Consider the following 19,052-nt stretch of genomic DNA (forward strand, 5'->3'; position numbering starts at 1 on the left):
CATGATTAAAATTAAAATAATTTAAAATGATTTTTTAGTGAAATTATTTCCGAATAGGTATGAATGTTTGATTTGGTATGAAGCAAATTCACTTTTGATAGATTACAATTATCGCTGTGTCTCTTCCAGTTTTCCATGACAGCCTACCTTTCAAGTTATTGAATATCAAGAGTTGTTGCCCTTCAGGGCTCCAATATACTTGGCAAGTGTCGTGAGACAGCACTTTTGCATCGAAATGAGCTTCCATGCTTGTGCACCGCACGAATGCAGCTGTAGAGAGACACTGAATCCATTAAGCTTTACACCGCCCTGTACTGTGAAGTAGCCAATCATCTCGCGGTTTACTGGGATCCCGGGACGGATGAGCCAATCAGCTCACTTTTCACAAAAACGCATTCGCTTCAACTTCCTAGCGGGAAGAAGCTATTCGAGGTTGTCCCCAAGCAGCAGGATTTGAGGGTAAATAAACTCTTTCCATGGCACTGAACCGCATGGACTGTTTTGTTTCTTGCATGCCGTTTTCATGAGAAGTGTGATAACGCTACCCTGATGGCAGGAAATGTCTGTAGGAGGCATTTACTTTGGTGCGTGACGTAAATATGTAGCTAACTGCGGTTAGCAGCTCAGCTGGGTTTGACAGGCGTCTGTTTTCCTCCTAATGCCAGGCTCCCGGCTGAATAAATCTTAATTTATCTGTTCTTTGTGTTCATACCTAGGGTATAAGTCGAAGGATGAGGCTGTCCCGTGCAGAGTATAAAGAAATAGCGAAGTTGACTGAACAGCTGAGACCTACTCGGCAATGTATGAAGATGCTGAAAGACAGATTTCCTCAGTGAGTTACACGCTACGCTATGTTTCTTTTTTTTCCTTTTAGCAGCTTATAGCTTTTGTATTTCCTTTGACATACAATTAGTGATAATAATTAAATTAAAACCACATACCTTTACACATTGAGGAAACAGTCAACAGATGTGTAAATAATACATAAATCAAATGTATAGTTTGTTGCAGCAGCTTTCTCCCAAACTGTAGCCCAGTCTTTAATTGGAGTATATTTATTATGTTTTTATTGCGTTTTTAAAGTTCAATAGAGTTTTGGGGGACTTTAATTAGTTTCGATAAGCTTTTAGTTAATAAGCAACTATAGAAACATTAAGACTCGGGGGATCTAGACTAGATAAACAACATAATGTTAAAGACTTTAATAAAAATAAAAAATAAAAATCTGCAAAGCTCACACAAAGCAGCATCTCAGTCTAGGGTCAGATCAAGATTGTATGAGATCCAAAGAAGAATTTCCTTGGGTCACTTGTAGTTGACCACTTCACAATTACCATTTTTAGTTTTTCTAACTTCAAGGCTCGAAAAAAAATGACTACAATTTGTAAAGTAAATCCCAAAAACAATTTATTTCTAATGGAGCATGTTCACACATAGAGGTTGTACATACTCTAAGACAGAATTAGTCAGAAGTAGTTTATATATGCAATTTTTTTGTCACTTCATAGATACTGCTGACATTTCTGTCATTGATTGATCTGTGTTTCAACTCTTTTTTTCTGGATTTCTAACTGGGAACTGTTATCAGTACAGAAAAATACTCCAGTATTTCACAGAAATCTCTAAAGACAGAACAACTTTGCTGTGTTATGAAAGTCTTCCTGTTATCTGCAGAACATGTCACTCTTGCCTTGGATAAAAGGCAGATTTTTCTTGGCATATTCTAAGAATAGTACAGTTTAAGTTTTAACACTTTCCTACATCTCTCCCCAACTTAATTTTTTTAAAGCCTTGAAGATACTAATATTGGTTAAATATGCTTCATCTCACTTGAGTAAAAACATCCACAGAGTGTGTTGATACCTGGTTGCTTAGTATGTTTAAGGATTGAAACAAGATCAGACATTTCAGATCTGGCTTGCACATAGTTGGAGGTTATATAGCTACATATTATGATAATGATAACGTTTTATTTCAGACAGACATTTCACCAACAAAAAAAATAAAAATATTTCAAAGTGTAAATACAGTATACTATTGACTGTGAACCTTAAAATGAGTATGACAAAGTTTGATTTAAATGTAATCATACCCCTTTTCCATGCTATAGTTTAGAACATTGATCTTTCCCGTATTCCTTCTGAATAAAATAAATTGTTCCTGGCCAACTCTGGTCACCAGTCATTTTCCTCAGTGCAGTTTTGCCATAAAGACCACCATAACACACTATCTACAAACTGACTAGGCCTTTCACTGAAACTGTGTAAATTAGTCAGATATTTTATTTAGGTTTGCAATGGGCAAAAACGATAAACATGTAAAAAGAAATATCTAGTGCACTGTGAAGTACGGTGAAAATCCTCTAGACAATTTGTTTGGAGAGCTGATTATGTGATTGTGCAAACAAATTTCAAAGATTTGTTTGCTCCAATCTTGTGAAATTATGTAGAAGAGAAGGTTTTTGTCCTATCCTAGAGGGAAGTTGCATCATTGACAGCAGGGGAACCAATAATCATGCAAAAAAAATAAAAAATTCTCTTGGAAATTTATTCTGACTGAACGAATGTACTCTGGTTAAAAGTTGGATTATTTTTTTTGTGAGATCATGCTGCATGTCTGTATTTTGTTTACACACCCTTTTATATATCTAATTTAGACCTTTTAAACATTTATAATCCCATTAAATGTAGTCTCTATGATCACTGCTTAATTCCACACAGGTTTCTGCTTTAGCTTCCGTCCTAGCATTAGGCCGTGTTTTGCCATGCAGCGCTTGTGCATCCAGAAATCGAAGAGAGAGGTTAATGGTTGTGTTTGCCTTTCTCCTTGACACTGAGGGCCCTCACTTTATTGAATGTAACATGTGTAATCCCCCAAGGCCACCAGGACACCACGGCTGATCCCGTTGAGGTCACTTACAAAGTCGCATGTATTTGGAGCTTCCTACTTCCATTGTGTCCTAATCACCAATCTAGAAGAAAGTATCAGCTCCCCAAAGGGGATTCGGCGCAGCTTCACTCTGCCTTTGTTCCCTCTCTGTCAGCATTTTACAGAATGTCATGTGTATGAAGTGCATGCAGCATTGTGCTTGTTTAGGCAACAACAGTTGGAGAGTATTGTTTTTCTGCTTTTTTATTTTATTTCCTGAGCCATTAAACTGTCCAAATACACAGTACCTTTTTTTTATATATATATATAACAGCATTGCTGCTGGGTGTAATGATGAAAGGAAAATATTGGATAGTTTTGGCTACAATAATTCTGCACAATCTTTTTCTCCCAGAGGTGCTTGCCTCTTTGTTTAGTCTTGCTGGTTATTGTTATTATTTCGTTCACCATAACCAATCCTTGGGAGGCCCTTGCTCTGTAAAATCCCTGAGTCTCGTCACCGGGCCTGACAGACAGGCACGGCAGCAGTGTTTTCACAGCCTGCAAAATTATTCTGGTTGTCCAATCAGCTGAGCCGGGCTCTGGAGGGTTAGTGATTGGACTGGCAGGAAATCAGGCTCTTAAGACACAACATATCGACTAGGCCATCCATCATCTCTTAGCATGCGCTCAGGCACAGCAGTCAACCGCCCCGCGCCCCACACCCCCTCTTGTCCCTTCGGACCGTGTGGGAGCCCTGCCACTGCGTAAATATTGGCCGAGGGGGAGGAGGGAAAGGGCTGGCGGTTTGTTGTGGACAAGACTGCAATAAAATGATGGGCAGAAGAATAGTTTGGTTATAGTGGGCAGGTATTAAGGCATTAAATCATGGCATTCAGTGATTTGCAATACAAAAAAATGTTGTGATAATGCAGTGTAAGAAATAATAGTGATAGCAAATTGTTTGTTTCTTATTAGGACTGCATTATTGTCTCTCACTGGCAAACCAGAACTGAAAGGATATGATGATTACAGTATGATTAAATTAAAGACTACGAGAAAAAATTTGCAAATAAGTCTTTTTTTTGTTGTTGTTGAGAAATAATATCACAATTTAACCGTCATATCCTATGTAGTTGCAGGATCTTATATTTTTTAGATGCAAATGTTTTTTGCATCAATAGACATAAATTAGTCTGAGTAACATAACCGTTTAACATGATGTGATTGCATTTATTTGAAACAAAGCAGCAGAAGTATTTTTAACTGCTATGACAATATATTAAAGTTATTACATTAACAACTTAAGTTTCATTGTATTTTGGCGATGGAAAAGATGCAGTAGCCTCCTTGCAGCTAGCCAACTAGCTATATACTGCAATGAGTGTAAAAGTAATTTTAGCTGTAAAAACCAAGTTGTAAGCAAGTTTTAAAACTTTGATGTAACTTGGATCTTATTAAAGCCTAAAAATGTGCACCAACTTTACTCCGTTAGAATTAACTTCTGTGTACTTTACTCTTGCAACTCAAAAGGAGTGTTGTTTTAAATGGAGTGCTGTACAACGTCTTTGTATTTGAGATGTTGCGATCTGTATACATTTATTTTGTTTGAAAAATGTAACTCTTAATTGGATTTTTTTTTTATTGAAATAAATCCACTGAAGTGTTCCTTGGCATAAAAGAATAATAATAACAATTCTTATTATTATGCTCAAGTTGAGTTCAAACCCATTTCACAGTCATTGCTTTTGATTGGAGGCTCAAAGGGAAGAAAATTTAAACTTTGAACAAGATGATTGTTATAGACCATTTGAAAGTAATTTCCATGGATGGTCTGCCAGTCTTTTAGCTCTTCCCTGAAAAGCGATAGTGGGAGGAGAGAGGGAGTGTCCCATAGACAGACAGAGAGAGGACGACTGCAATGTGGAGTCCCTCATCTGTAACGGCTGCATAACACAGATGTTGGGAGTCATCTGTCAGCCCGGCCTCTCTTGCTGGGGCCGAGCTGCTCTGAGGGGAAAACAATTGGACACGGTGCTGTCACTTTTTACCCCCACTCACAATGGTGGGGCATGCAAATATCAACCCCTCCCGTTCTCACTCCGTCTTTCCTGCCCTCCTTGTAGCCAGCCCTGATGTCCTGTCTAGTTTCTGGACTGTGGCTAGGCAGCAGGCCGGTGAACACAGTGCTGTGACATCAGTCCCATCAGGTCCTCATATTAGAATTGGAAATGATGAGCCTCCCTCTGAGGCTTTGCCTGACTTCCCTCAGGTCCAGAGGGGACCCCCAGTCCTTCCACCACTTGTCCCCAGAGAGACTCAGTGCAAGGAGGGTAAGATGGAGAGGGAGGGTAAGTGAGAGTCCTCTGTGTCCTTCTGTGCTATTATGAATGAATTTGGATGTAATGATTACCCCCCCACCTCTGCACACAATCACTCGCATTCACGCACAAACACCTTTCTAAATTTTCTATCATTACAGGAGTGAAAAACATTGCAGATCTCCCTGTTTTTGGAAAAGGGTTAAACAGTAAAGTGTGAAGCTTCCCTCCCCTCCAAACGTTCTCATTCACACAGACACATTTACACACAGTTCCCCGGTGAGGAGGCCCTGAACGCTTTTCGAATCGGGCCCTAATGTGCCGTTTTCATCAGCACTGAGGCGGGCTGCAATATGGTGCTGGAGCTCGCTCTGGGAATATGAATGTTGATTAAGCATGCGTTCAGCCTTTTGAAATTCTGAAGAAGTGTCAGAATAATGGATGTTGAGCAAATGTCAAGCATTTGTTAATTTCTCCCTGATTCGGGGTTTATCTGCCATGATCTTTGGAGGGAAAGTGCGGGGCAGGGTTGTTTTGGCATGTGCCATTGATATGTTGATTTCTTGGCTACAGACACTGTTTTGATGGTAATATCGCAGCTATAGAGAAGCTTAGTTACTTGATTATTTTGAATGGAAGTAGAATTTCTTTGTCTATTTCATTCAGGCTAAATCTGAAGGCATAGTAAAAGGGGTGGTGTGTTAATGTGGCAAAATCTGTGCATATCTAGTTTATTATAAATCCTGACAAACGTCTGGATTGCATAATCTGTAATACAGTCTGGAAATATACTGATCAGGCATCGCCATGTTAATACTGATTTTTTGTTTTCTTTGAGGTATGACTTGCTAATTAATATTATTTCTTTTAATTTTAACTAAAAGAAACGGGGGAAAAAAGTATTGTTTGATCTTCGATTGAATGGGAAAACATTTCAAATACAATACAAGGAATTTTTTTCTGTTAAAGACCGATTGCCGATTGTTGTTCAGAGACAAAGTGAAAGTCAGACTTTCTGATCTCTGATTACCTCTCATGCCTTTTACATTCATATCGAATCTGAGGATTTAGTAACCACCAGAGTTTGTTAAATTCACAAGATTTATACATAATCAGTTTAATTTAAAGCCTGAAGAAAACCCTGGAATGTATATTTCATCATTTTGACTTGAACTAGACTCCTGACATCATTTTAATGTTGCAGTATGACAATTACAAAGAAGTACTTAGGAGAAATATTATGTCAGATGTATTTAAAGTGCATGCACATCCTGGATGCCAGTAATACATGTGGCCTCTAGAACAGACTTTTTCTGCTTTTTTTTCCCCTGCTGGTGTACATTTTTCAATGAAGAGTGTGGTGAAAGAATAGTATGAAAAAACTCAATTCCTGTATATTGAAATGATAATGCTAATATTATCGTGATTACATGTTTTCCGGATGAAACATGTAATTTTGACTGGAGATGCACCGATCAGTTTTCCTGGTCAATACCAATTTCCATTTTTCCTCTCTTACTGATTTAGATTTTGAATAATCTTTTAAAATTATTTTCATAACACCTAAAAGAGGAAAAAAGAAGTGCTCCAAGATCCAGAATCTTGGTTGCTGTAACACCTGACTTTACCCCACTGTGGAACTTTAAGGGGTATATTTTTCTATTCTTTTTTGATAGTACTTTTAAATTCAACAGATTGTCCATATTTTATGGGTAAAAAAAGCATTTTTATCTCTGAAAAAAATAGTCCCTTAAAAAGTATAAGTTGATGAAGCAGTTTCAGTTTTAAATGTTTTTATTCACATTACCTATAACCACTTTCTGTAAATTAGCCAGGTCACCCACCATGTCTGAAAAACTAGTACAAACTTTTCTTGACTGCAGAAATTTTTGGTTTTCTTTGATGTTTAAATTGCCAGTTTTTTATTCTTTATCTATGACTCGCACATCACTTGTCAGAAATATTACCTTTTTTTTCCTCACTGACCAATTGATTGAGTCTTTAAAATTGGCTTTTTTCGATCACATTCGTGTATGGCTTTTTTTCTTACAATTTTCACAACAATGGATGTAAATCTTTATATTTCATTCACTCACTTGAAACTTATTAGTCATTCCAGAAAATAAGTTTATCAGATTTTAAACGCCATATCATTTTGCTGGCTCATGGATTAATTTCTTTCTTTCTTCTACTTTTTAAATCTTCACAAAGGTAGAAACACATCGCTATTTTGCTGGCTGGAAGTGGCGACGACATTACCCAGACACTGATCAAGTGCAGAGCCTGCAGGGGCCAAGCTCTACGGCTTGCAGTGCGTGGCCCCTACACTTCTGGCTGCTCACATTGAACAAAACACAAACTGGCAGTTGGGGCTTAGGGGTACAAGCCTTGAAGACTGAGAGGCTGGCAAGCTAATTCGAAAGCCTTTCGTAGTTAGATGAGCGTTGGAAGGGTGGAGGAAAGGATGAAGTGTAAGCAAAGAGGAGAGATGTAGAAAGGAGAGAAGCTGTGCTGAGTTTACAACTTCATGTCAGGCTAAGGAGGTCATGAATAATAGATGCAATCAATTACTTGATTAGGAAGTTCTGGAACAGCCACTTCCTTCTCATATCGTTGGGATGTTGTCTAAGCACACCGTAAAGATTGTAAAGCCTTTTTGGCTCATTGAGCTGAAAACAATAGGGTGAGCAGCTTTTCGTCAAATGTGATGTGGTTTGCAGAGATGATGGGGACCCTATTGTTAAAATAAGAAAATTGTGATGAAAGGATTTAGAGAGGCAAAATTTTTACCTGAGAAATGTGAACTTTAAGTAATACCCGCATATATGTTGAGCACTTTAACTTTGCAGTTCTCATTCCAAATCCTCAAAATAGAGCAATCGTTCAAGAAAACTTGATTTTTAAATCAGACATTTTCTCACAAGTGGTGAGGCTCTTCTACTAGATGAATCTTAGTTGTGTGAGAAAATATAACAAATTGCACAGAACCTTAGAAGTCTGCTAATATGCTTAAGGAGAATTAAGGAGGTTGACCAGCGAAGTCGTCTTTGCCAGACCATTGGACACTTGCAAGTCGACTTGATGGATAATATAGACACCCACCCCAGTTTGCGGGAGTAGCATTGACAGCAATCGCATTATGGCAACGACTTCAAACCCTAATACATTTAACATGTTTGCCGCAGAAAGAGCTGTGAATATCTGCAGCTTTCATTTGGTATCACAATTACAGTGCTGATTGTGGGGATGTTTTTTGCTCTTTGTACTACCATTACTAAACAACCCTGACATCTCAGACACCGAAGCAGACAGAATTTTTAAAGATCGTAATGAAGTGAAGAGGTCTGGGTTGGGTGGGTGTTTTTTTCTTTTTTTTTTTTTTTCCAATTAGATGCTTCTGTCTGGCTGTGTTTAAACTGTTTTTGTCCTTTGTCCCCTACAGGACTTTTTTGTATAACTTTCTGGAGAAAAATGATGAACGAGACTCGGGGGGTTATTAGAAACAATATTTGAAGCTTATAGTGCCTCGCTGCATCATCCCAGTTTATGAATAGCATTATAAAGACTTTTTTTTTTACTAAGTAGTTCCCTTCATTGTGCATAGTGGAAAGATAAATCTGAGTCTTTTTCCAATGTTTGTATTTCTCACGGTTCTAGTTAAAAACCGTGAGAAATACAAACTTTTTTAAAGTAGTTTTGCATTATCTTTAGATAAGTATCTGTTTCATTGCTGCCATTTATGAAGTAATGAAGGTGGACACACATCTGCCTTTAGCTGCGTATAAACTGTGCAGTTTGTTTTCTTTTGGGCCATTTTCAGCTACGACATGACATAAACGCGCACACACAGTGTCAACACTATACGTAATCTGTAAATTATTGAAACCTCCAATGTAATCATACAGTTTGAGCTGCAGCTGAACACAACTGAAAAAATAGTGCACTGTATGTATAGCCTTACCTTGATTGCATATTCTCTTGGCTTCCCTGTTTTGAAAAGTAGCTAAGATAAAGAAGTGCTGAGTTTTTAAGGGACTCTTTTTCAGAGCTATAAAAGCTTTTTTCACATAAAATATGGATAATGTATTGGATATTGAATAATAAAGTTCCTAAATACCCTAATCTTTATAAAAGGTAAATTATATGTAATTTTACAGCAGTTTAATTGTGGTGTTGGTGATTTTGTATAAACCTGTTTTAACTTTGAAGTTTTTCTTTCTCACTAAATAAATGTACTACAGTTAAAGTTTTTTGTTTGCTTTTCCAATATAAAATGATGCTGTTGCCTTTATTTGACCTTGAGCGCCAATAAATATGATGTCTTTTGTTAATATTTCTTTATTCCGTATGGAGAGGTAGTAAGCTACTAAAGAGTTCAAAAAGCACATAGAGTTCAAAAACCACATCTGCTGTCATGTTTGAATCCTTTTTCACCAAAGGATAATTTACATTTGTTTTACAAAAACAAAATGTAAAACTAACTTGAAGTGTAAACAAGCATGACTATTGTGCAAGTATTTGTTTGGAGCTTTGGAGCACACTGAGATTTGTGGTCGTTTCTTGTCAAAATATATCCCAGTTATACATTAATCCATAAAGGTTTTTTTTTTTTTTGCCAACATTTTTTTTTCACTGCTACTGATTGTCGACTTTGCTGAGAAACAGATGTTAGCATTTTGCCTGTCAGCATGTATAATTAGTAGCATTTGCATATTTACTTTTTTTAACCCCCATAAAACTGGATTTGTGTTGATAAAATATTAATCCATAAGCAAATATGTGCTTCATGGACTTCTTGAATGAGACTCCTAAATGCTTATTAAAGCTTTACTATAATAAAAAATATATATAATCATCTTTTCCTGTGATGTAGATGTGGAGATGAGTAAAGCAAATAAAGTTAAATAAGAAAAAAAATACATTTTATATAACTTAACCTTTTCATTCATGTTTATGCCTTCAGAAAATTGTTTCAATGCCATTTTAAAAAATATGTACAATGCCTCAATTAGACAGTTGCATGCCCTGAAGAGCTGCTCCGTATCACACTCCCTGCATGCAGATCCACCAAATGCTAAGTACTGTCGCAGCATATGATACCAATGCCATTAGCCAGGTGGCTTTCATTACCCAAATTACAGCTATTGTTTATAATTAATTATTTGTAAATAGGAAGATTCTGAATATAATTGATGACTTGAATTTTCCTCATCTCCTATTAATTAGCTTGATGGGATTTTCAAGGCTTTTCTGTGTTTTTATTTATTTATTTTTTCTCCTGTTATGCTGTGATTGCAGAGGAAAATACAACTAAGCTATTGCTTTCATTTGGAATTTTTCAGATTCACTAGTGAATGTTCTAGCTTAAAAGAGCCTGAAGCACTGACCAGACACCCACACTGGCTCAATGACAAAGTGAAAGTCCCTAATTGTTTTTAATTTAATCTGCAGCTTCACTATTTTTGGTGCCAGTGCATATTAATGCTCTGTCTTCTGTTGTAAGAATGGGTAATTAGGTTGAAAGTGAATGATTCCCTAACTGCTCTTCTGTCTACCAACCTTCTGTTCTCCCAAGTTCACATTATATCCTAAATTTTCCTTCTTGAAAATATAGGTTAGTGGAAGGATGCGCTGCATGCCTCAGACTTTTTAAGACCTTTTATGTCTGTTTCATTATTTAACAGTGTAGAGAGAGGGTTCATAATGTCAATTTTCATTTGTTCTTTTTTATTGTCAGGCTATGTTTTTAGAAATTAATTTCTAAAAAGATAATACATATTTTGTTCTGAAATAATATTGTCTTCTATTCCTCAAGAGATTTTTCTTGCCATGTGCACATGCCTGAAGTTCATGTAGTTTAATTTGAAGATAACAAACTGTGCCTCTGAAGTGCATGCACCACTGGTAAAAAAAAAAAAAAATCAGGTTTTTGAGACTTAAACAGTAAAGAACAAACTAAACTTTCTTGAAATATGGGTAGAGTAAAACATAAGAAAATAAAGCAAAATCTGAGCACAGTGTACTAAACTTGCTGCATTAATGTTTTGTACGTCACTAAAACAGGAAAACAGAGATGGCAGCATCATGTGGTGAGTTTTTTCTTTACTCTGATGATTTTTTGTCTTTTTATTTCTTTTTTTAAAGGAGAATAAAATGTCACATCTTGTCAGTTTTTAACTAAAACCTCTGTGTCTTCTAGAAAGCTTAAGATTAAAAGGAATTGAATTTTTCAGCATCTCAAAAATCTAATGAATTACTTCACCTGAAAATTATATAGATTTTTTTTTTTAATTAATTGGGAAAAAGTTTGGAAATTATTTAGCTTCATCTTCAGCTATAGGACTCAAAAGCCTTAATTTTATCAGTGCATGTGTATATATATATATATATATATATATATATATATATATATATATATATATATATATATATATATATATATATTGAAACACTCAATTTAACTTCAGTGGGCATTTCTATGTTATAGCACAATGCTTTTGCACAATGCTTTTCTTTTGACCATCTGTTGATCTTTTCTTTTTTTTTTGTCAAAAAAACTTGATGTTTAAAAAATGTTCATTGTTTTTAGAAGAGATATGCTTTCATGGATATTAAGAGCAGTTAATGTCCCTTTCAAGTTAAAGATTTAGCAATTAAGCGGTAATCATGCTCATTAAAAAGAGTAATCCATTTAAAACCTAACAGATGTGCATTCTGACAGGGGAATCGCGTTGGTCCCCTGCCAACAATAAGGAATGTAATGTTGCTGAAATACTCAGGTGCAAGACTTGAATGTGGGAGAGTTATGTGTTTTTGCTTTTTTTTTTTTGCTGCAGTTAGTGTCCACATGTGGACAGTTGACCATTTAATGGCCTACGTAATTGCAGTGGCCCCTGCATCCCTGAGTGTCATTGGAAATCAAAGATGAGTTGGAAGGTTATTTTACTGAGAGCTTTTCCATCTTGTACTTAAGATGAAACATTTTGATACCTGGCGATTTTCCATAACTTGGTATCTGATGAGGGTTCTCTGTGTGATGGGTCCAGTGTAAATATGATCAGTGGTAAATAAAACTGTTTTAAATTCAGCCAAGCTGCATATATATCAAAAACCAGCAGGGACAATTGCAAAGCTGTTTGCATGTATGTGTAAAATTATTAATTACTTTTGTGTACACGCATGGAGAAGGTGTGCACTAACCAATTAGAAGAGCATCTTCCATGCATGTAAATAACATCAACTCAACGGATGCTGTGGGGGTTGGGAAGGGATTTTGGAGGCACTCTGCGTCCCTGTTGGAGCTCCTTTTTTCCCAGGTTTGCCTCCTTGCAAGGTGTTTGACATTGACTGAAGCTGGAGATGAATGCAAGCAGCAACCTATGGATCTGACTGGCTCCTGGGATCCGCAGCTTCCTGCTGTGAAAATTTCTGTCCTCAAAGCCCTCTGGTTTCCAGAAAATGACTCCTAAGTTGTCCATATGTTAACACTGCATATAAAAAAAGAACATTTTCTGTCTCTGCATGTATTGCCACAGCAGTCAAATACAGAATCTCATTGTGGTCATCCAATTTGCAAATTGGGTAAACTGGGAGAGTGTGATTGTTATCACATCCTGCAAATGATTTGCCGTACAACCCTGCAAATGATTTGCATAAATATGATAAATGTCTCTCAACATTAGGTGTGTTTAGATGGGCTCTGAGTGGATGTCCAATTTATAACAACATAAGCTGATTAATATGGGTGCAGCTTTGCATATATTGATGACAGACCCAAACAAGATTCTAGGAAGGACCTGCCTAGAAACAAAAAAAGGCTTCGTGTCTCTCATCTCTCATACCACACACGAGCTCCCCCCGTCATGATGGCAGGAACTTTTTGTCAGAGGTGTTCATCTGGAACAACTTTGCCACACTTGTTTTCATGTTCTTTTAGATTACAGGGCAGCTGGCCCCAGCTTTGAAGCTCCCCTCTTCCTTTGTCTCTGTGCAATGCACTCTGGTAATTAACTTTGTCCTTCTTTTATTTGTTCCAGTCACTCGCAGTCCACTCTTCTGAGCATCTTCTCCCTGGAGTACCAGGTTAGAAGTTTTCTTCCTTTGTGAGCCTTGACAGGTGCCTAATTGAATGATGAATGTCCCTTTATTTCTTTGTAATTGAACTGCCAGCTTTCTGATTGGTTTGGAAGACCCCCCCATCCCCTCACTCACTACCCCATTTATTCCCCCAACACACACACACACACACACCTCTGTCCTCTCCTACTTCACGTTCACGTTGAGGTCCTATTCCTGCCTGAGCCTCGGTGGATGTCTGCCAAACCTTCCCATCCATCTGTCTAATAACATCTAGCCCCTGCTTATTTGGTGGACCTGTAATAAATTATGCTAAACCATTATTATTCTGACAATAATAATTTCCCTGTGTAGTGCGGCTGTGTGTGCTAAATGTTTGCTGACTCGCACTGTCACTGCTGCTTTCCACGGCTGACAGCGGATGATGATAAATGGCCACTGCCGCCAGTGGCAGAAGGCAGCACAGGCAGAAAATGGAGTCATTTATCATCCCACTGACAGGTGTCAGTCACATTGCCCGTCTCTGTGGAATTACATTTTTTTTTTGTGTGTATGTGGTAGCTTTTAAATAAGTTGTTTTTAACCAATGCTCTTCCTCTTTTATCCCCTGTCCTCGTGCCTCTCCGCAAAGGATGGCAATTGAATTGCATGAAAATGTCAGAGTGCGGTATGTGTATAATGTCAGGGATTGATCGAAAAAGAGGAAATGAATACAAGGTTCGGGAGAAGCAGGTAGAGGAGGAGGGGGGGCGTAGGTTTGAACAAGACTGCTTTTGCACACCTTGACCTCTGGTAAACCTATTGAAATTAAATTACTGCTCCCACAGAAGAGATTGCAAGAGTATGGCTTAATGTGGGGGTGCTTTGGTTGGGTTGAATTATATCTACTACCAATAATAATGATAACATGTATTATTAAAGATCTGGTCATTTCATCCTTTCTCTATTTTGTATGTGACTTTTATAGCTGGGATCTGACACAGGACATTGCATCAATTTGAAAGGCAGGAATATTTCAAAGCTTTGTGTGACAACTTCAGATTTTATCTAATTTTCTATTGTCTACTTATTCCATTCTGTGGTCTACCAACAACAGTCAGTTTGACAAATTATCAACAGGACCAAATTAGACCAGCGCCAAATTGCATGGATTGACAGATAATATTCAGAGACTAATATGATTTTTAAATTAGCATGGGCTTGAGAATTGTGGACTATTTATCTCCACAATTAGTCAGAAATACTTAACAATGTTTAAACCAAATATTATATTCCTGACAGATTTAGGTTTAAAGTAATATTTTAATTTGATCAAGATATGAGATAATAGATAGTAGATATGAGTCTCCACACTATAAGTGATGTTAGTGACCCACCCAGAGACCTTACTTTACCAAGCTAGAGAATATGTGGATGGAGCTAAAGATAAGAGTGATGGTAAGGAGAGCTTCCAACCAAAACTAAAAAAAAAAAAAAAAAAAAAACTGGAGCTTAATACCAACGATAATTTATCCTCCAGGGGAAAACAAGAAGTAAAAAAGCAGGTGAATAACCATAGGTACTAAGTTATTCTTCACATGCAAATATTAAATAAATTAGTTCCTGATGGGGTAAGTTGTCCCAGAGGAAAAAATAAAAATAAAAAAAAACCTTTTTTTTTTTTTCAATGTTTAAATTTTATTTATATTTTATTGAAACATTAACTTGGAGTTATTTCTATTGTGGCAGAAGCGAACTAAAAGGACGATGTCAAGACATCATGTGCCAGATGGTATGGAACGATACTACCAAAGGTATTACTTTCACATTTCAGTTGATTTGAAGTCTTCCTTTCATATTTTGTTTCTGATATTTGTATTTACTGTATTTATTTCTCTCCTAATTGTGGGATTATCTTTATGTTGACATTGTGTGGCTGAGAGAGAATCTTGCCAAACTTACATGCAGGATCATGAGCCAACCAAACAAATTGCTCCTCTGAATCCATTCCCTGCCTTTACTTGCACCTGCTAAGCCACAGTTCTGTTCTCACTGTCATATTAAGAACAGAGAAAAACATTAGACATTTGCCTTATGCAGGCTTATGATGGGATGATTATGTGTAATTCAATAAATGTGGCTAAATTGAAAAATCAACAAAAAGTCTGCAACAGGAAAAGCCTCTTTGCATATTGCAATTAGCCTTTTATCTAGCTTATTAAGCCATTGTTCTGGAGAAAATAAGCCTGGATAATGCACTTCTAATCCACTTACAGGAGCAAACCTCAGAGATGATCTTGGTGAGATCTGAGGGGAGTTTCTGTTTTAGCTGGCGAGGGAAAAAAGGCTTTCTGGGCGGCAGGGGTTAACTAACTATCAAATGCTTGTCTGGCTTGAAGGAAATTTGAAGCCCTCCAAGCAGTGCTGTTTTAACCGCACTGAGTCTGCCATATGCCACCCAGGGCAATGTCATCAGGGACATTAGCATGTCTTGGCTAGCCTGATCTAGCCCCCTCTACCCTGCCGTTTTTCTTTGTGAGCTGTGTTTTGGTTTTATCCCCCCTCGTTTTAACCACTGCTGTTGTCCTTTTGTTATAATGAAGGTATCTGAGTGAAACCAAGGTTCGCCCCACTGCTCCTGTCCTGCTGGAGTTGGCAAATGAGGTAACAACACTTAGTTTAACTTGTTTACTCATCTTTAAAACATAAACTCAGTTAATACTCTTGGTATGAATGGATAAAGATGTCTTTGATTCAGTTTTTAGATTTTCTCCCTTGTCTGTTAGTCATTATCAAAATTGGGAAAATGGTTCTCTCATTATCAATTATCTAATGTAATTAGCTTCAAGCTCCATTAGGCAGATGTAAAAATAGTTTTTTGTTTTATTTTGTAATTTTCCAAATTGCAGTTCACACAGAGGTGCCACAAAGTGCGGACAGGTGAGGAAAAGGGTCAGTGGTTCATTCCTCTCTTTATCACGTAGTTGTTTACTTTAGAAGCTCAGAGTTTTCTTAATTGTTTGTATGATAGATGTGGGATAGGCTTCTACTTAGGCTATATAATTTAGTTTTTACTTTGTTCCTTAGGACAGATTAGTATTCTAAGTAGCCTTTTATTCTACATATATATCTGCACTAGAGTGTTGTTGGGAAAAGGGTTAAGGTTGTTGCAACAGTTGCAGATTTTGGTCAAATTGTTACTAAAGAAGAAGAAAAATTAAACACCTTATACATTTTTAATTTGTAATTCTTGCATTTATCTTTGTGTCAATGTGTACCAATGTTTTAAAGATGTTGTAGCTTGAAATGCTAACATTTTTATCACAGAATTTCCGCATGTACACATTTTGCTGCACACTTCCAACCGGCTGGCTTGAAGAAAGCTATTTTCCTGTCTTTTAATTTTCAAATTTAAGTATTTGGTAGAAAATGGGGACAACCACAGTTCTGGAAACATTGGGTAATGGGTAATTGGCGTGGCTATAATTTTAAAGATAGCAGGGCAGCAAGAAGGCGTGATATTCCGGTATAATATTCTGCACAATAAGCACCTAAAAACTTTTAAATTTAGTGGTTGTTAATTCTTTGTTTCGTTAAGTTATGTTTTGTTTCAACATGAATAACTGCTATCTTTGTATTTTAAAGCAGCCACTTTATGTTATACAAGGTTGTTTTAGATGGTCTTTTATGGAATTTTAATAGGGCCAGAATATGAGAAACTCATGAAAGGACGTGCCTAAATTAAATGTACATTTGCTTTTCCAGTCTTCTCTCTTTTTTGTATTGAAATAAACTATATAATCAATTTTATCATTTAAATGTATAACTTAATGTTATTAGTTCTTTCCACATAGAGGTTTCTTTTTTTTTTTTCAAATCAGAGCCCTTAAAGTTAACAGCTATTAGTCTCTTTCTTCTTAATTGAAATATTATTTTTTTTTTCCCCTGGAAAGCACATAGATAGCAGTCTATGAACCATTTAACTGTCATTTTAATATGCTACTTAACATTTAAACCAAGTACTCATACCCTCCCAGACTGCTAATTGATGTAGTTTCATGTCTTTATGAGATAATATATCTTCAAAAGAGGAAAAAGATTAACTGAGATGAAAGCTATTTATGGGTATTTTGTCCCCAGAAGAGAGTCTATGAATAAGGGATTCTTAACTCACTGTTTTTCAAGCTTTATGGGGATCTTTATGCAAATGTTACACATAGATTCGAGTACAGGTGCGCTTGTGGAGCATTTTATGTGACAGCCATTAACTTTTTTGGATAAATGATGAGAGTATTATTTAACTACCATTATTTTGTTTGCTGGATTCTCCTTAACTGGAGAATACTGGCTTGAGAATGGAAGTGGACTTGTGATTAATATGAAAATTAAAGAGATGCAAGTACCTGAACTAATCAGGTGGTACTTATTCAGGCTGAACCAGCAGAAGTAATGCTGCCATTTTTCATGTGTCAGTTTCTTAGAATCTGCAACTTTCTTGTTATCCAATGGTGTGAGGAGACAGGAGGCCAATAAACTAAAAGGAAGAAAGGCTGGTGAGAAGCAAAGCAGAGATGAAGATAATCAGAATAACATGAGAACTGACAAAGGGCTACTGCAGTTTAGGGTGGCAAATACAGAGGGAGTAAAATTATCAGGGGACCTAATAAAGACGCAAAGCCACACCCTAATTATAACAGACATGTTAGGAATTTGTTACACGCTCCTATCTTCTTGCAATATTATGGAAATGTTAGCAAATGCCATAGTGGGTATGAAGATAATGTTTAGACAGAAGGATCTCTGCCTCTAGCATTATCATAATGCATCTGAGAAAAGATGAAACACTGTTCACTGCAGCAAGCTGAGTGCAAATTCACTTTTGGTCTCCAATTATGCTAACAAGAGGAAAAATGTTCAGTGGCTGTAAGAATGTTGCTTTATAACAAGCTGGTCTCCAAGCAGTGTTTTAATTCCCTCCACACTGGGGAGATTGAATGTGTTCGTACTCGTATGTAGTCTATACTATGTTTAAATAAAGGTCAACTGCAGCGTAAGGAAAACCTACATCTCTATTCCATATATATGTGTTGTTCTATTCATTCATTCAATTATATTTGTCTAATTAAGTTTGCCTTAACAACAAAGACTTCTTTGTTGTGAACCGATCACTGCAATGATAATGTTTGAAATTTGATGGAATGCAGTGTGCAGATAAAAATATGGTCTAGTAGAGACCTTCAGCAACAGTCATTAGTGTTTTCCTACCTGTCAGAGCTTCTCATCACTCAAACCGAAATACTGCTCACCTATAAGGTGTTTTTGTGTTCAAAGAGTGTTAGAACCATAGGTTTTATTCTTCCTATTAGGGACTCAATTTGCATTGTCCCTGAGGTGTGTCCTATTAGTTGCTGCTGTTTTGCCTCGGTGATCATTCTATGATTAAAGCTCTCTGTTTTTTTTTTTTTGCCTGGATGTAGCATGTGCGGCTTTTTCTTTACAAGATGAGAGACTGGGAATGTGTCTTTGACAGAGGCTAAGGCGATTCAGGCAGCTGCCTCGGCTGTCTAACAGACAAGCTGTTGTTCTTTTTGGAAAGGTTATTGCAAAGCAAGGGTTTCAAAAACCAGATTGCAAGGGGATTGTCAAAAGTTAGGTCAAAGGTTAGCAATACAATAATACAATTTAGAGCCATTAAGATCATTATAATGTATGACATCACTAAAACACAGACAGCTGGTGCAAGTTCATTTCTGAAAATGTTTAACCTCTTTGAAAAACCTTGCACTTCAGAATGTGTGTGACTTTGAT

The 19,052-nt window shown here is 36.8% G+C and overlaps 1 protein-coding gene across 2 annotated transcripts in view; it reads left to right on the forward strand.

Moving 5' to 3' along the window:
• The first annotated feature begins 387 nt into the window (after nt 1-387).
• The window catches only part of cdin1 (CDAN1 interacting nuclease 1), a 62,230-nt gene continuing 43,565 nt past the window's right edge, over nt 388-19,052 (forward strand). The window contains exons 1-5 of one of the 2 annotated variants that reach the window (XM_055038974.1): nt 394-459; nt 717-832; nt 13,226-13,271; nt 14,994-15,058; nt 15,848-15,908. In XM_055038974.1, the coding sequence (XP_054894949.1) occupies nt 732-832; nt 13,226-13,271; nt 14,994-15,058; nt 15,848-15,908 (273 nt within the window). In that variant the 5' untranslated portion in view covers nt 394-459; nt 717-731. Of the gene's footprint in view, nt 460-716; nt 833-13,225; nt 13,272-14,993; nt 15,059-15,847; nt 15,909-19,052 lie in introns of both variants that reach the window. The other variant, XM_055038975.1, reaches the window with a different exon arrangement.

Source organism: Poeciliopsis prolifica, unplaced genomic scaffold (assembly GCF_027474105.1).
Source record: "Poeciliopsis prolifica strain line A6 unplaced genomic scaffold, Auburn_PproV2 SCAFFOLD013, whole genome shotgun sequence".
Taxonomy (NCBI): domain Eukaryota; kingdom Metazoa; phylum Chordata; class Actinopteri; order Cyprinodontiformes; family Poeciliidae; genus Poeciliopsis; species Poeciliopsis prolifica.